The 16,094-nt window shown below is 42.3% G+C and overlaps 1 protein-coding gene across 1 annotated transcript; it reads right to left on the bottom strand.

Annotated features, from left to right (window-relative positions):
* Window positions 1–255: 255 nt before the first annotated feature.
* On the bottom strand, window positions 256–16,094 carry LOC309445700 (E3 ubiquitin-protein ligase RBBP6-like; the record flags this gene model as incomplete). Its single annotated transcript, XM_082064704.1, has 14 exons — window positions 256–499; window positions 2,105–3,877; window positions 4,972–5,070; window positions 5,429–5,535; window positions 7,657–7,731; window positions 8,160–8,263; window positions 8,934–9,112; window positions 9,529–9,668; window positions 10,479–10,575; window positions 10,686–10,774; window positions 10,970–11,008; window positions 12,026–12,062; window positions 14,367–14,466; window positions 15,923–16,094. 14 exons carry the CDS (start codon window positions 16,092–16,094, stop codon window positions 256–258), a joined length of 3,255 nt encoding a protein of 1,084 aa, XP_081920830.1.

The raw sequence follows: 16,094 nt of genomic DNA, 5'->3' as shown, positions 1-16,094 counted from the left end.
TGTAACTCGTCTTTTCTCTGCTGATGTTCAGCTACCACTGAAACCTCATCACATCGCACCATTTATTGAAAACCTTTTATTGCAAGCAAAAAGTGACATAACAGAGCTGCAATGTATTCTGCAAGTCATTCTGCCAATGTTTTATAACTGATACAAGCTGCTTCTGCCAGTCAATTAAAAATAATTCAACTCAACATTTTTACTACACAAAGAGTAATGAATGGCGGTTAAAAATAACATGCTAAGAAAAGCCTCTCATGTTCCATGCTCACAAATCCCAATTCTGTTTGTGGGCACCTGTGTAGATTCACTGTGTTCCTCTCCAGCCTCAAACTCATCTTTATCCCACTTTGACTGAGAGACTTGGATGGTAAGGATGACATCTTCTGCAGGGGCTGTTAGATCATTATTATACTCCTCCATGCTCTTAATGACAGTTTGGTTTGTATCTGGCTTTTCTTCAGTCTTTGTCCTGGGCCTTCCCTCAGTAGAACTGCTGCTCAGAGGAAATAAATGTACATTAATAACAGGTGAGATACACACACCACCATCTTTTGTAATAGTTTATAAAATGGCTTTTGCTTCAGTTCTGAAACTTTTTTTTTCTTTTCAGATGATCAATTAAGGGAACAGACGAGAAAGGAAGAGCCCACTAGCTAAGATTATGAACAATCAATTAATTTAGTATCTTCCTAATCAATTAATTTAGTATCCCCATGAGGTTCAACAAGGCCAAGCGCAAGGTCCTGCACCTGGGTGGGGCAACCCCTGGTATCAATACGGGCTGGGGATGGAGGGATGGATGGAGAGCAGCCCCAGGGATGGACTTGGGGCGCTGGTGGACGAAGGACTGGACATGAGTTGGCCATGAGCACCTGCAGCCCAGACGGCCAAACACATCTTGAGCTGCATCAAAAAGAGCGTGGGCAGCCGGTCAAGGGAGGGATCCTGCCCCTGTGCCCCGCTCTGGTGAGACCCCCCGCAGTGCTGGGCCAGCTCTGGGTCCTCAGCACAGGACACACATGGACCTGCTGGAGAGGGGCCAGAGGAGCCCCAGGAATGACCCGAGGCTGGAACAGCTCTGCTGGGGACAGGCTGAGAGAGTTGGGGTGTTCAGCTGCAGAAGAGAAGCTCCGGGGAGACCTTAGTGCACCTTTCTGGACTTAAAAGGGGCCGATCAGAAAGATGGAGACAGAGTTTTGAGCAGGGCCTGTTGTGACAGGACAAGGGGTGATGGTTTAAACTAAAGGAGGGAGATTCAGGCTGGACATGAGGAAGGAATTGTTGGCCCTGAGGGTGGTGAGAGCCTGGCCCAGGTTGGCCAGAGAGGTGGTGGATGAACCATCCCTGGAGACATCCCAGGCCAGGCTGGACGGGGCTCTGAGCAACCTGAGCTGGTGAAGATGTCCCTGTCATGGCAGGGGGGGCACTGGGAGCTGGGAAGGGCCCTTCAGCAAAAGCTGTTATATGATTCTATGATTCTATTCTACATTTAATTCACAAAGACACAAGACAATCAGATTGTAGACTCATCTCATCTGGTAATTCCTTCATGTCCTACGATGTCTTGCAATGGTAAATAAATTAGATATACATTCTTATTTCAACAGCAAACAATGACGAAGAGGAAGATTTATCCTCATGCCCCCGTGTTCTTCTTTAGAAAAACATACATTTAAAAAAACTTTTTAGAATATCAAGACAGTATCTTAAGTCTCCAGCAATGTCCTAAATGTGAGAAGTTGGCTTTCTCCTGCTTCTTCAGGTGCTGAAGCTGGATTTGAAGGAGACATTGAGGGGACCCCTCTAAGAGTCAACAAGCAGTGAATAAGAGGGGAGAAAAAAGAGTCCCAGGTGTGAGGGTCAAACATGTCATCAGTGAATGAGCCCTGTCAGCTTTCTGTGCAGTACACACTACTTGCTTTCTTTAACAAAATGTGTTTGTGACTCAGGAACAGTTTGGCAGGAAAGATCGCAGGTTATTCCGTTATTTTGCATTAGTTTTAGCTGTTCCCTTCATTAGTCACCATAAAGCATTTTACATTTTTGGAGGTGGAGGGGAGGAGGAAAGAAAGAAAGAACAGGGAAAGAAATGATGAGGTACCTGGTGTAACCTACAGGAACTGAACTAGATCCATCAGCTGCTGTTACTCTTATTCGTACTTTCCCCTCAGCTTTATCCTGTTTAACTTTACTACTGCTTGCCTTGGGTTTCCCCGCAGGATCTTCTGCAGGAGGCACATTTGCTCCTCTCACAAGATTTTCGCCAGTTTCTTGGTTCAGTTCAATCTCTTTTGCGGGGCGGTTGAGAAACGCAGATGTAGCTGTTTCTGGAGTTCGCTCTCCTTCTCCAGCACCGGGCTCACTCTTCCCCTTTGCCGATGGTTTCCATTCAGCAGCTTCTGGATTTGAGGCGTCTGTGCAAGTGGCTTCATGCTCCTCATCCACCTTTTCATCTGCGTTTCCTTTGCCTTTTTCAGGTTTTGCATCAGAAGTTTTGCTTTTTTCCGCAGGTTTTTCTGACTTGTCCTCTCTGGAGGGCTTCTCTGATTTGGTTTCTTTTGGATGGTCTTTCTTCACCTTTTCACCCTTGGCTGTTCTGGTTCCTGGGTGACCTTTTGTCACTTTTGGGTGATATTTCCATGGAGCACCAGGAGCCTTCTCATCCTTTTGGGAGGAAGATATTACAGCACCGTCTGTCTTTGACAACTCCTTCTTCGCTTTTTTCACAGGAGGTTCCATTTGAGGAGAATCTTCACAATCGGTGTCCACTGTCTCCTGGGAAGTTTCAGCTGCTATTATTGTGTCGTCTTTCTTAGAAGGAGCAGCCACTTCTACTTTTGACTTTGTCTGGTCATTCTTTTCTTTTGGCTCGTCCTTCTCTGTTCTCTCCTTTTCAGACCCTGGTTTGAAAGCAATCAAATCTGCTTCCATAGGCTCATCTCTTACAGGGGTGGCATCACCTCTGCTCGGGAGCACGAACAGAGAGTCTGTTTTATCGTCTCCTGCTGGAACTGGCTCTCTTGGTGTTCTTGCACCTTCCAGCAACTCAGCACTGCGAAATCCTTCATTCTCATTGCATTTTCTTCTCTTCTGGTGTCTTTTCTGTTCATTTCCTTTGTCATCTCCCCATGGATATTCCACCTCTTTCTCTTTTGATTTTCTAGGATCACTGATGCCAGGCCTCTCTCTTCCAGAAGGTTCTTCACTGTAATGTCCAGTTATATTATGACTTCTGTGGCTCTGCCCACCAGGATAATCCTCCCTGTTTCCCCAAGCACACGGTGAGTTCTCTTGTCTGCTCCCAGGTGGACCAAACCTCTCAGGAGAAAAGTTCTCTCTGTTTACTGCCGGTAGAGGTTGAGCAACAACAGCACAGCCCTTGGAAACCTTGCCATACCATTCTCTATAGTTCCTTTCCCATTCTCTGCGTCTTTCCTTTTCAAATGGATCTCTGACATCAACAGGTCTGCCATAGTAACCTTTCATAGAAGATGCTGGACCTTCCACGTTCCTGTTAAAATATTCCCTTTCTCCTTCCCCTTGAGGCACAGTCCTTTTAGTGTGAGACTGGCCTCTAAACACCGGAGACCGTGACCGTGAGCGGCATCTTCTGTATGAGCGAGACCTTGACCGTGAGCGGCATCTTCTGTATGAGCGAGACCTTGACCGGTAATGACGACGTGACCTTGGACTAGAACGATGGTCACGACTGTTCGCTCTGCCTCTTCTTTGACACGGTGATCGCGAGTGGGAACGAGACCGGGAATGACTAAAAGATCCAGAGTTGGTGCGAGAGTGGGAAGAGCCTGGTCTTGACCTGGAGCAGGTGTACGAACTTCTGGAGTGAGATGGAGCATCATGGGGAGACCTGGACCTTCAATAAAACACAACACACACACACAAATGAAGTTGATCAGAACAGCTGTTGACTTAATGCTACTGCAAGTTTAAGAACCTGACAACAGTTTCTGCTTAAAGGACACAACAGCTGCTGCTTCATTAGTCTAAAAACATACAGGAAGGGAAAATCTATTTGCACTCCTATCGCAGGAACCACCATCACCGGGGGCTGATTTAAGGCGGTGTGTGCTGGCCTCTGCTGGTACACGAATGTGCACATTTCTAACTACTCAGCAACTACATGCAATGCAAATCATTTTTGTTGCAGTAAGAGGCAAAAAGAGCAAGTGTTAATAGTTACAGTGCAGTATCAAACATCAAGAAAACATTATTTCACCTGAAGACAGTAAAGCTCCATTCTAAATTGCCAGGTTGGTCCATTTAACTTCACTAATTATTTGGCAATTTGTACAGATGGAAAATACTTGTACTGCAATCTCACATACAGGACCATCTCATCAACACTTCGGGGTGTCCCAGCAAAAGCTTGCACGTATCTTGAGTTCTAACCCAGTGCGGCAACTGTATGTCAGGTGAGATCACATCTAAAAGCTCCAAACTGACCTTCCAGTGATATGACTCAACGAGGGAAGACACTGACAGCGTTACTAACAGAGAGTTATTCAGACTCCTGCCCAAGTGATTTTTTGGCATAGAAAACATCAGCTGTAAAGAGATTTCCATCACAAGTTTTGGGGGTTTTTAAAACTACTTTTCAAAGAACCATTTCACATTATTCTGTATATGTTCACTAGTGTCATCCCTCCTTTCAAAGTCCTTCACCAGTTTAATTCCTTAAAACGAGTCTAATCTTAATTGTTAAAAAAAATCAATTCTTAATAAAAAATACAAGTGAAAAGCGAAAGCCACCAGTCTGCAGTCCAGGTTTAAATCTCTCTTCGTATCAATGAAACAACAAAGAAAATGAAGACAATTCCTCTAACCTCTCTGCCCCAAAGTGCTTTGAGGTAACGGTTCAATCAGAATAGGGAGACAGAAGATCCAGCAACTACACCCGTCCAGTTTCCTGCCTCCTCACAGCTGTCAGGAGGATGAGGATGTCATTACCTGGACAACAACTGCCGATGCTCCTTTTGAATCCTTTTATATTCCATCAATTCCTTAGCAAAATCATCTGTAAAATCAAGTTTCGACTTCTTTTTTCCCCTGAAAAAATAAGTTTGACATTTATTACAATTATAGTTTGAATGTTATTATAAAAAGACATAAAAAGGCACAAGAAACAAAATGTGGCCAATGAGAGAAAACATACTGCATGCAAATGCAACAGGTGACCTTCCTATGTAAGGAAAACCAGGTCAGAATTACTACAAGTTTTAAGGAAAGCATTAGAATTACGTTTGCTTTAAGTTTTGCACATTTACCATCTGCAATGAAAAAATATATAAGAAAAAAAATCTTATGCCATTTTTGCTTATGTCAGATACACTTCCGTGGAAGTGCAGTGCGATACGCTATCGAAACACAGAAATGGAAAACAACGCATCTTCATTGAGCCAAATACTCCTCTGTAAGTCTCTGTTGTCCTCTGTAAAACTCCTCCCGAGATAAAGGAGGTGCCCGTGTCCTTGGGATGTATGTGTTCTCTCCAACTGAGAGAAAGCAGCTTGGCTACTCAAGATGAAGAAGAAATACAAAATTGTCATAAAAGAAATTGTCATAAAAGAAATACAAAATTGTCATAAAATAACAGCATTGGTTTTCCAATAATTTGCTCAATCAGTATCAACTAAGTTGTTAACAGAAGAATGTTGGAGGATGATTTATATTGGGAAATCAATGTATTCAGCCCTATTCAGCCACAAATCAAAAGGGTGGCTTTCCACCTGATGCTTCAATTCTATTTCATTTTTATATGTACGTATGGTTACCCCAAAAGGTGTTCATTTTTCAGAGTCCCCTTTTTAATCATGTACTGGAGTTTCATTTTAAACAACCTTACTGCAAGCACAGGTCTCCTTTGTTCAAGACAATTGAAATGAAGCCATTTAAAAATTAATTACCACTTGCATTCTCCACAACTTTTTATGCATTCTTATTTCATTATAAACCAGCTTTTGCCTACGTTACATGTTGTGGCCTCTTTTAACAGGTTACAATAGTGATCTATTGAATTTCTGTAGAATACTTACAGTTCCCAGCCTGGTCTCCCGCTGGCTGAGCAGACTGTACTGGCTCTCACTGCCTGAGCTTTTTCAGTGGAGAGAGGAGACAGAAAAACCCCATTCAGTTTATCTGAAGATAACTTTAAAAACTAAATTCTAAAGTTATAGTTAGTTACCAATTGTGGGTATTGATTGTCCTTGCGGGCCCAGGAGACTTGTCAGTGCTGATTGTCTTAGTACAGGAACCTGACAGCCCTTTGAACAAACACAGACCGTTGGAAAACAAGCTCTGCTAAAATACAAGAATCACTGCATATTTTGAAATAAAATTTACCTGCTCTTCCGACAAACCGCTGCTGGTCAGAGAGGAGGGTTGAGAAAGTCCAGCGGCGCTCACCAGAGCAGCAGGAGCTGTAACCACATCAGCCTCGCTGCAAAAAACCCAAATTTACATCGTTCAAACAGTGTTCTGAAGTGCTGCTTGAAATATAAAGTCCAAGGTAAGAAATGCTGGCTACTGTAAAAGGAAAAAGAATCTGCACCACATTTACAAATGTGAATTTGGTTGATTCCAAATGAAGCGCTGAGCAGGTGTCTGTCTGGATTAGTGGGAGTTAAAGAGAAAGCTCACTGCAAAAACGTTTTATTAAGCTTGCTGCACATGAAAGGCCGAGAGTAGGTATAACCCACCTGCGGAATCTCAGCTTTGGAACATGCAAGAACTCAAATTCTATTACAAAATGTTGATGTGCTGATTCAGAGCCTGCCCTAGAGGTTCTTTTGGATTGTGATCTTGCACATTCCGTGGTTCAGCTGAGCCTGAGCGGCTTCTGGGCAGAGCACCTGTCTGCATGCCAGGTGTAAAGGTGAAGGGATATGAGCCCTAAACAACAGTGCAGATTTTTCAGGTGTTTTCATGTGACTTCACTGGATCACAAACTTAGACTGTCATGTTTGTCAATACTTCAAGTTTATAGTGTTGCAATGTTTATTATCCAAAATGGTCCGTAACTCTCAACTAAAGAGAAATTAATGCGCTCAAGCAGGTTTGACGTAACTAAACAGTTATTCTAGGAATTGCTAAGCACCCAAAATCAAAGGGCTCCTGAGGAAAAAAGGTTCCTCCTTCGGGGTAAACCCGGAGTGAATGACAAGAAGTACTTCTGAGGAAACTCTTGCATGAGGCAGCTTCCAACTGATCAAAGGGTCCTCATTCAAAGTAAATGAAACACCAGAGCTTCCACAGCCATCTGGAACTGCCACTATTGGTACAGAAATCACTAGTGGACAAGCTCAAGAAGCAGCAGAATCTAACTTCAGTGTTTTGGTGTCTTTCACATTCACTGTAAAATTACACCTGCATGTAAAAACTTTGGTTAAGCTACAGATGTACTCACCGAAAAGGTCCAGGGAAGGGCAGGGACACTGCTGGTGGGACACCAGGGACAGTGACAGAAGGCAGGATTCCTGGCGGCTGAGCTGCCCCAGATGCCTGAGTAGGGCCAAATGATGGCAAAGCAGCAGAATGAGAAGACACAGAAGCTGATGAAGGAATTATTGGATCCTTCTGTTTGGAAATTGTCGGCCGGAGTAGAGGTTGCGGGTTGCGTGTCACTGGTTGTCTCACTGGTGGTGGTGGCAGCTGCTGCTGCTGCTGAATCTGTTTACTGTAGCCAGTTCCATTCCTGAAGTTGTTCACAGCCTGGGGGCACAAAAATATTTAGAAAATGTACTATGAAAATTCAGGAGATGTATGAGCAAAAGCCTCCAGAGAGTAAAATTACACGTGTATTCCTCTAAATGCTGTCAATCCTAAAAGAAATCAACATATGGATACATGAACACATCACATCAAACACTGATATTAATGGCTGGTGACTCGGAGTGTCTGTAAAGAACTTCAGTGTTGATACCAATTCTGAAAGTGAGGCGATCGTATTGAACAGAAGTGTGACCTGAATTTGACAGAGTGTATCTAAAAAGTTGTAAGCTTCTTAACAACAGAGAATGTGTTTGAGATACAAATTTAGCCTCTCTCAATGTGGCCTTGCTTAAGGAGATGTAAATTAATATTTTCTTCTACAAAAAGACTTTTCTTACAAACCATTTACGTAAAAGTCGTCGTGTTACCTGGCGCAGGATCTTGTTGGCAACTAAACTATCAGGAGAAACGTCTGTATGATGACACATTGGACACGTGTGTTCCTCAGATTCTAGCAATGCTGTTCTAATACCTGTGAATAATAAGAGGTATATGATTAATGGCTGAATGTGGTCTTGAATTGACAGTATGATAAATATCGAATAGTGTAAAAAATGTATAGTATGAAGCAAATACAGTTTTGATATTTCACTATTGCAAGAGTTGAAGATTGAGAGTAGGCTGTGTCCTGGTGTTTTAATTAGTCTTTTTCCCACCATCCAGTATAGTGAGAAGTTACCAACCTCAAGGTTAATGAATATAACACATCTCAAAAAAACACGAGCAGCTTCAAGTTCTGGAGGTTTTAACCAACTCTCCTGTGGTGAGGAATGTGGATTAAATGCCGACTGTTTGTTGCAGAGCACAGTAAGTCACCAGAGCTGGCTGCGTGATTCTGTATCAGAGAAAGGGCTGTGGACAAACTAAACGCATTCAATATCCAACACTGTAATGACCTGCACAGTTCTGTGCTCTTCTCACACCCGTCCTTCCACATGGAAAGACGGTTTCAATAGATGTGTAAAAAGGAAAATAAGCCATCTGCCTTTTTTATCCTTTATACCGGAAGAGTCCTTTCCTGTTCCAGGTATCCTTAAGTATTAAATAGAACAGGTAACAAAGTCATCTCATTATCTCCTATTCATGCTTTCAGAAGATCAGATGTGAGGATTTGAATTAACAAACATGGGAGTAACACTTACATTCGTCACAAAAACTGTTTCCACAGCAGGGAATAACAGCTGCATCAGCCATGACATCTTTACAAATGGGACATAACAACTCAGCTGGAACAAGATCCTCCTCTGAGCAGGAGGAGGAGGAGGGTGGCTCCGCTGCCAGGAAGGGAGGCTTTTCCTTCTTTCCTCTCGCATAAGCTTCCCTGGAGGGGAGTGGGGAAGGAAAACGAACAAAGTTAAAGATGAGACTGGAAACCATTGAGATGGGGAGGAAGCCTCAGCCCAACAGCTCTCTGTGAAATTTTTTGAGAAGTCTTCAAGATATAAAACAGAAGCAAAAGCGGCTTTCAACGAGAACAACTGCAACTGTAAACACTCCTGAACTATTTTGCAGAAACACAGGTTCTTAGCATACCAGAAGTGTAACCATCTTCCAGAGGCATGAACTGAAGCACCACCTTCCTTTAATATTAGAAAACATCACAGATTTTGAAGTTAAGAGAGAAAGATAATGCTTCCTCCCCCATAACTGCAGGTGCTGGGCAACATGCTTGGATTAGCACTCAGGCGTGATTTCTCTTGTTCCCTTTTGGGTCAGTCTGATTAATTCCATACTTACGCATTGATAGCTGGTATTACATATTTTCCAGTGTTTGTCAGCATAGCACCCTTGGTATTGGGATCTTTCACTTCCATCAGGAAACTCCTTGGAATTCCTGTGCTCTTTTTAATTCTGGGAACAGGCTGAAAATTTTTGTCCTGTTAAGAAAAGAAACGCAGCCATGTCTTGTCTGAAGTCCCACACTCAAAATGACTTTTCAGTGATTACTTGAAGCAGCAAAAGTCTCTCATCCTCTTCTATTATCAAGAATAAGGGCTGACTAAACCCTTGCAGGCAGGCTGTCCCAAAGGCTCGAGCCGTGCTTGAACTCAATCGACATTCTTTGGCTTAACTTCAGGGTCTTTAAGGGTGAAATATCCCTTAAGCTCACCAGCCACTCAGAAAAGACACAAACCTGCATCTCCACCAAAGCGCGATTCAGAGCGAGAGCTTAATTCAGTGCTCGAACCAGTCACTGCAGAAACTCATATTCACCGTCTGTACATGAAGGCTGAATTGGTACCTCACGCACATACACTCAGTGGCTAAACATTAAATGACACGAACACTGAACCAGAGACCTGTGTCACTAAACCATGCCCATAGTGAACAGACAGGTTCAACAGAAACATCTTGGTTTTACACTATATACTAAAAACTGTGAACTGCCATTAAAAAGACTTAAAACCACAAAAATGTCCAATAATATTGAAATGTATAAAAATAAGCATCAGTGTTCACAGAGAAAGATCTTTGGACACATTTAATGTCCATGACCTAGAAAATTTTACATTTATAATTCCAGATTGTCCTTGAATTTTGAAGGGCTTTGCAACAATGTCATATAACCGCCGTATTTTACCCCAAGAGAAACATTTTTTACTATGAGTATTCATGCATTTGTTACCTACCTGCCAAGGTGAAAAAATTACAAGCTAAGTGGCAGCACAAGTCCCACACAATCTTACCCTGTGAGTTGGGCAGTTCCTTATATAGTGGCCAGGCTGTCCACAACGAAAGCAAGTGTATGATGGTGGAGGCGGGCCCGAGTTTGTCTTCACGAAACTAAAAGGATTTGAGAAAAAAAGAAAAAGGGATGCATGTGTCTCTCATGTTAAAACAACCATCTCTACAATTTTTCCCTAATCGTCAGAGAACAGATCACCAACACTTACTTGACTGGATTGTACGCCTGGCAGGACTGTATCATCATGGCTTTTATTTTCTCTTCTTCGGAAGCGTCGGCTTCAGCCAGATTGGCAGCCTGTTAAACAAGTCCTTATTGACACACACACCAGAAACACATTTAAGCCCACACAGCCGGACAGCACCGATCAGCCCATCCTGTCAAGCGCAGCACAACTACCAGAGTTATCCAGCTACAGATCAAAGTATAAGATAGAAAAATACTAAGCAAATACCTTTTTCTTAAAAGCATTTGACAAGAATGTACATATACCTTAACAAGCTGGGCCACACGTGCAGAAGAGTCATCAATCTGTTCACAAAAAATTAAACACATTTGTTTTACAATCAGAACACAGCAATAGTTCACCTCTACTGTAGTCTGACAGTCTGCACTATAGCCCCTGAGTGTCACTGAAGAGGCATTTCCAATCCAGTGAAATTTGTATTTGCTCAAAACAAAGTCCAAACCCCAGCCTGAGAGTGCCCGTGTGGATAGAGAGAAGAAATGACAAGAACCAAACTCGCTCGAGATCAACTTAGTGCTCCAGGATATGTCAGAGAGTGGCCCTTGTCAAACGCTCACAACTGCTGCAAAGTCACAGGGGTAAGGAAGCTGTTGATTTTCAGCTAAAAAGGATTAAAACTCTGGAGACATTCAAAACCCGTCTGTTTGGAAAGCAGTTCTATGGCCTGCAGGCAGAAGTCGGATTTCTTAAAGGTGATAGCACTTCTTTCTACTCACAGGAAATAGAGAATTCATGTTCTATTTAGCGTGTTACAAACATGCTGGCGTATTCACAGAACCAGAGTCACAGAATCATTTTGGTTGGAAGAGACCTTTAAGATCACCGAGTCCAACCATTCACCCAACGCTGTCAAGTCCACCTCTAAACCACGTCCCTAAGAACATCATCTGTACATCTTTTGAACACTTCCAGGGACGGCAATTCCACCACTTCCCTGTTCCAATGCCCCACAAGCCTCTCAGAGGAGAAGTTTCTCCTCATACCCAGTCTAAACCTCCCCTGGCACAACGTGAAGCCATTTCATCTCGTCCTACCACTTGTGACTTGGGAGAAGAGACCAACACCTTTCACGCTACAACCTCCTTTCAGGCAGCTGTAGCGAGTGATCAGGTGTCACTCAGCCTCCTTTTCTCCAGGCTAAACACACTGTGCTGTTTGCTGTGTTGAATCAAATACATCATGTTCACAACATGTACTATGATTTACTGTGAAATACATTAAGTCAATGTTTGGAAAATTGAAACAAGGCTACATTGTTTAGAATTCCGTACAGTGTGTAGAAAAATTGTGGTTTTACATACGGCTTTTGATGTTCCACTCGCTGGCTCCGTTCGGCTTCTAGAAGAAAAAATAAAAGAGATCAGAACTTAAACTAAAGCTCTTGTACCCAACATGAGCCAGCGGAAAGAGATTACAAAACCTCAACATCAGAACATCAGGTTCTGATAGTCTAGGGAATGTAGAAATGTATTCACACACATAAACTGTTCTCCCTCAGTACATGCAGTGCCACTAAAAACACCAAACCAAACCAAAACCAAAATCCCATATCTGCTTTGTCACAACTTACTCTAAGACTGACAGATACAGAACACAGCAGTGCCAGAGGAAGTCCTCAGATATTTTGTCTCTGCTATATAAGTATCAGAAATATGAAGTCTGTACTACAGTGTTGTATTTTTACATAATCAACCATCAAAATATGAAAGGAACTGTTGCCAATCTGTATATCCCGAGTATAACAAACAGGTACCAGACACAGTACTTCAGTTTCTAAGAAAGAGCAGTGAGAGAAACCTCTTAGTGCCAGTTTACTGTAGTGAAATAAATCAGTCATATTGCAAAGAAATAACAAAATATCAGCAGCACAGTCTTCAGAACAGTGTTTGTGTGTGGAAGCCCAAGCACCGTGTTCAGATATCTACTATATTACCCATGAGAGTGCCCAAATACTAAATATGTTACATAGACTGTGTTGACTAAAAATAGCACTAGAAATGTCACCTGGAAGCACTTTGGAGGATTTTCTGTGACTCAGGAACCCTGTGACAAAAAAACAAAAAGGTCTTAATTGCCAGAATTTTATTTAAGATCACATTAAATTACTACAATCTTTTAGGAAATATTGATTACATTGGGAAACCTGCCGAGATTCCACAGACTCATTGAGCTGTATCTGCGTGCTACTCATCATGAACCAGACACGCAACCATCGACAGAGTTCACAAATCATTCACCCAAGCATCCCATGAGCAGAGGCCGTTCAGGTCTGCTGGGGAGTTCAGGTACAAACAGAAAGGCTCAGGCTTCCTGCCGCTGCTACAACAGCCCCAGGCTCCCACTCACAGCCACAGACACCTGAGGATGACCCAGCACAAACAAATACTCCAGATTATCACCAAGCAGAAATGGAGGATGCACGACAAGACAGCACGAAGCACACGTGTTTCAGTTAACCCCCAAAACAACGCCATGTGTATAAGCACAACGCTATGGTGCCCAGAATTACTAGGTAGTGCCCACAAACACTGCAACTCATAAGCCCAAAGTTTACGTGCACAGCAAATGCTTCATGGGTACCAGGATGCTGCTGCACTGTTTGTTCGAGACACCCTGTAACTCACCAGTCTACTTTATTTATTGAGAACCAACATAAGAAAGACATGGCAAAACCACAAGCCAGTAATATCTACTAATCGTGGTTTTACAGTGTCTGTCTTATGTGGAAAGCTGGAAAACCCGACTATGCAAACAATGCTAATGTAGCTGATATAGAACTGGTATGAATACGGAAATGGCAGCAATAACCCTGTAGTCAGGATTGCGTTTGAATAGCTCTAATTTTGATTAACACACCTGATTCTCTGTCATACAGAATGAAAACCTGGAGCACAGATATCAGCTCAAGGTAAGAACAGACTTGGAAAGATAACTGGTAACCTTTGGTAACATGCTAAAGTGCTTACTGAGTTTCAAGTTTGGACACGATTGACTATTCGTTCATCGTACTTGCACAAAACGCAATACACTTCAAGATATTGTCCTTTTTCTCTTGCCTGACACAGACACTGTCTTTGGGAAACTAACAGGAATCATTTATGAATGAAACTTCTTGTTTGGGTGGTTTGCCAGCTGGCAACCCTTGGTCTTCCCTCTATTGCTGGTATGCAAAACAAACAGATGTGGGGCGTAAGAACTCCTGCTATATCCCTCCCTACCCAGTTGCAAGAAATGGTCAAACACTGAGAATCAGACTTTCCCAAGAGAGGAACAAATTAGAAGTTTCCAATACATACCTGTCCTTACTAGAAAAGCAATAAAAGCAAATACATATAATAAGGAATCTCTCCACATAGAGGAATCAGGATATACAACTTGGGTCTCAGAAAAATCAACCCAAGAAAAAACCCATCAGAAGCATTTTAAAAGTTACCATATTGGAGTTGGAACCTCCTGCCCCAGCAGGCCTGAGCCGGTGAGTCGCTTTGGGATGGATACATTCAAATCTACCCCATTACAACAACAATTAACAGCAGCTCTAGCAAGCAAGATACAATCTGAATGCCTCTGTAAACTGATATCAACACAAAAAGTGAACACAGTGAACCCCTAACAAGGAATCAATGCTTCATGGGTACTCACACATCATGTGTTTTGCTGGTGGCTTTAACTCCTCCAGCAGGGACTCTTCTAACAATCACTGATGAGTTCTTTGGAATCAGGGCATTATCTTCTGTGTATTCTGAAAACAACATAAATATAGAAAAAGACATCAGGCGGTTAGTAAGAATATATATTAATATGTTATAATAGATATTAATATGTTATATATTAAATAGAACTATTACGTAGCACTTCAAAGAATGCCTTTACAGATACAAAAGCAAAATTTTATATGTAAATCACACTTTTATTATCTCAACACACTAACGGTACATTTCAAGTAAGCTTCAGATTTGATAATCAAACACAAGCAGCAAAATCTTTTTCAGTTTTTAAAATTGTTTGAATATCAGCAGCAAAATGGTCTCAAACGTCACTAAAGGAGAGTCTGCTAATGCATGCGGTTCTTTCCTCTTCACAGACACGCTCCTGAAAATATTTTAAGTATCTGTAGAGAAACAGCAACCAACCCTTCTAAGGCTGAAGCTACAGGTTCTGCAGTGAACATTCTATTCTGTTTAAGTTTTAAATACATGAAACAGGAAGAGGAAAAAAGCCAAACCAGTAGTGCTCATTTTAAAGAAAAGATTGTTGTAAGAGTGCCACAGAACCACAGGGAAAAAATAATTAATGTTTATGGAATGAAAACACTTTACAGTTTGTTTATTTCTGAGAAGTCCCATCCCAAAGCCTCCAAGTCTCTAATCACATTCAAACGTATCAAGATGGCACGTGACCAGACTGAACTACCATACTAAGTAACATGAAACCATTATTATCTCTGAGAATCAAGCACTGTTTCTAAGATTTAAAAGCTTTTATGACTTCTCTAAGAACATTTCTTGCATGTATTCACCATAAATGTTCTGCCATAAAGCTTCAGTACTGTCCTGACACGGTTAACACGTAGTGCCAGGAAAAAAACGGTAGAAATGAATGATGAAAGGATGCTCAAGTGCATCTGAATGACAATATCGTTGGTGTAGAAAAGAAGTTCTATTAACAAGACATTCCAAAGTATAATTTAGATACAGGAAACACTCATGTGCAAGATGGCTTTAAAGGCGCTGCTTAGATTAAAACTCACAGATAAACTCTTGATCCAGATGTTGCTGGTGAGCGGTTTCAGCAACAGCCAGAAAACCAGTTTTCCAATGCGGTGGATTAAAACAAGTCAAAGGCAAAATTAAGTCACCAAACCCAAGCCATCTGTTCTATTTCCATCACTTTCAGCTTTCTCCTCCAAATTTCAAAGAAATCTGGCAAATTTGTTATTATATGACATCCTCTCACATTTCATTATCATTTTACCTGGAAGAATCCCTGGAAACCAAAACTTTTGCAAGCACTACGCATCGCACAACAACTGCGCATCCTTCCATGCCAATTTGTGTGTCTAAACACAGGTCAGAAGGCAGCTGCCAGAAGAGCAACTACAAAAGAACAGCTCTGCCAGGCCCCAGCACAAGCCACAGCGACCAGCCATGGCCACATCACATTATTGCTTCCCACCCCGTGCCCACCGCCCCGAGTACCTTCTTTGGTCTGTGCGTTGGTGACCAGCAGGTCACACTTGGTCGCCTTCAACTTCTTGCGAGCCCTGATCTTGCACTTGAGCTCACACAGGGAGATATGGAAGCCGTTGAAGGTGACTGCTTCGTAGTCCAGGAGAGCGGAGAACTTGTAGTAGACACGTGACGTGCCCAT

This window comes from Streptopelia decaocto, assembly GCF_964273445.1.
Source record: "Streptopelia decaocto genome assembly, chromosome: 13".
NCBI classification, from domain to species: domain Eukaryota; kingdom Metazoa; phylum Chordata; class Aves; order Columbiformes; family Columbidae; genus Streptopelia; species Streptopelia decaocto.
This window is presented reverse-complemented; position numbering and strand designations above follow the sequence as displayed.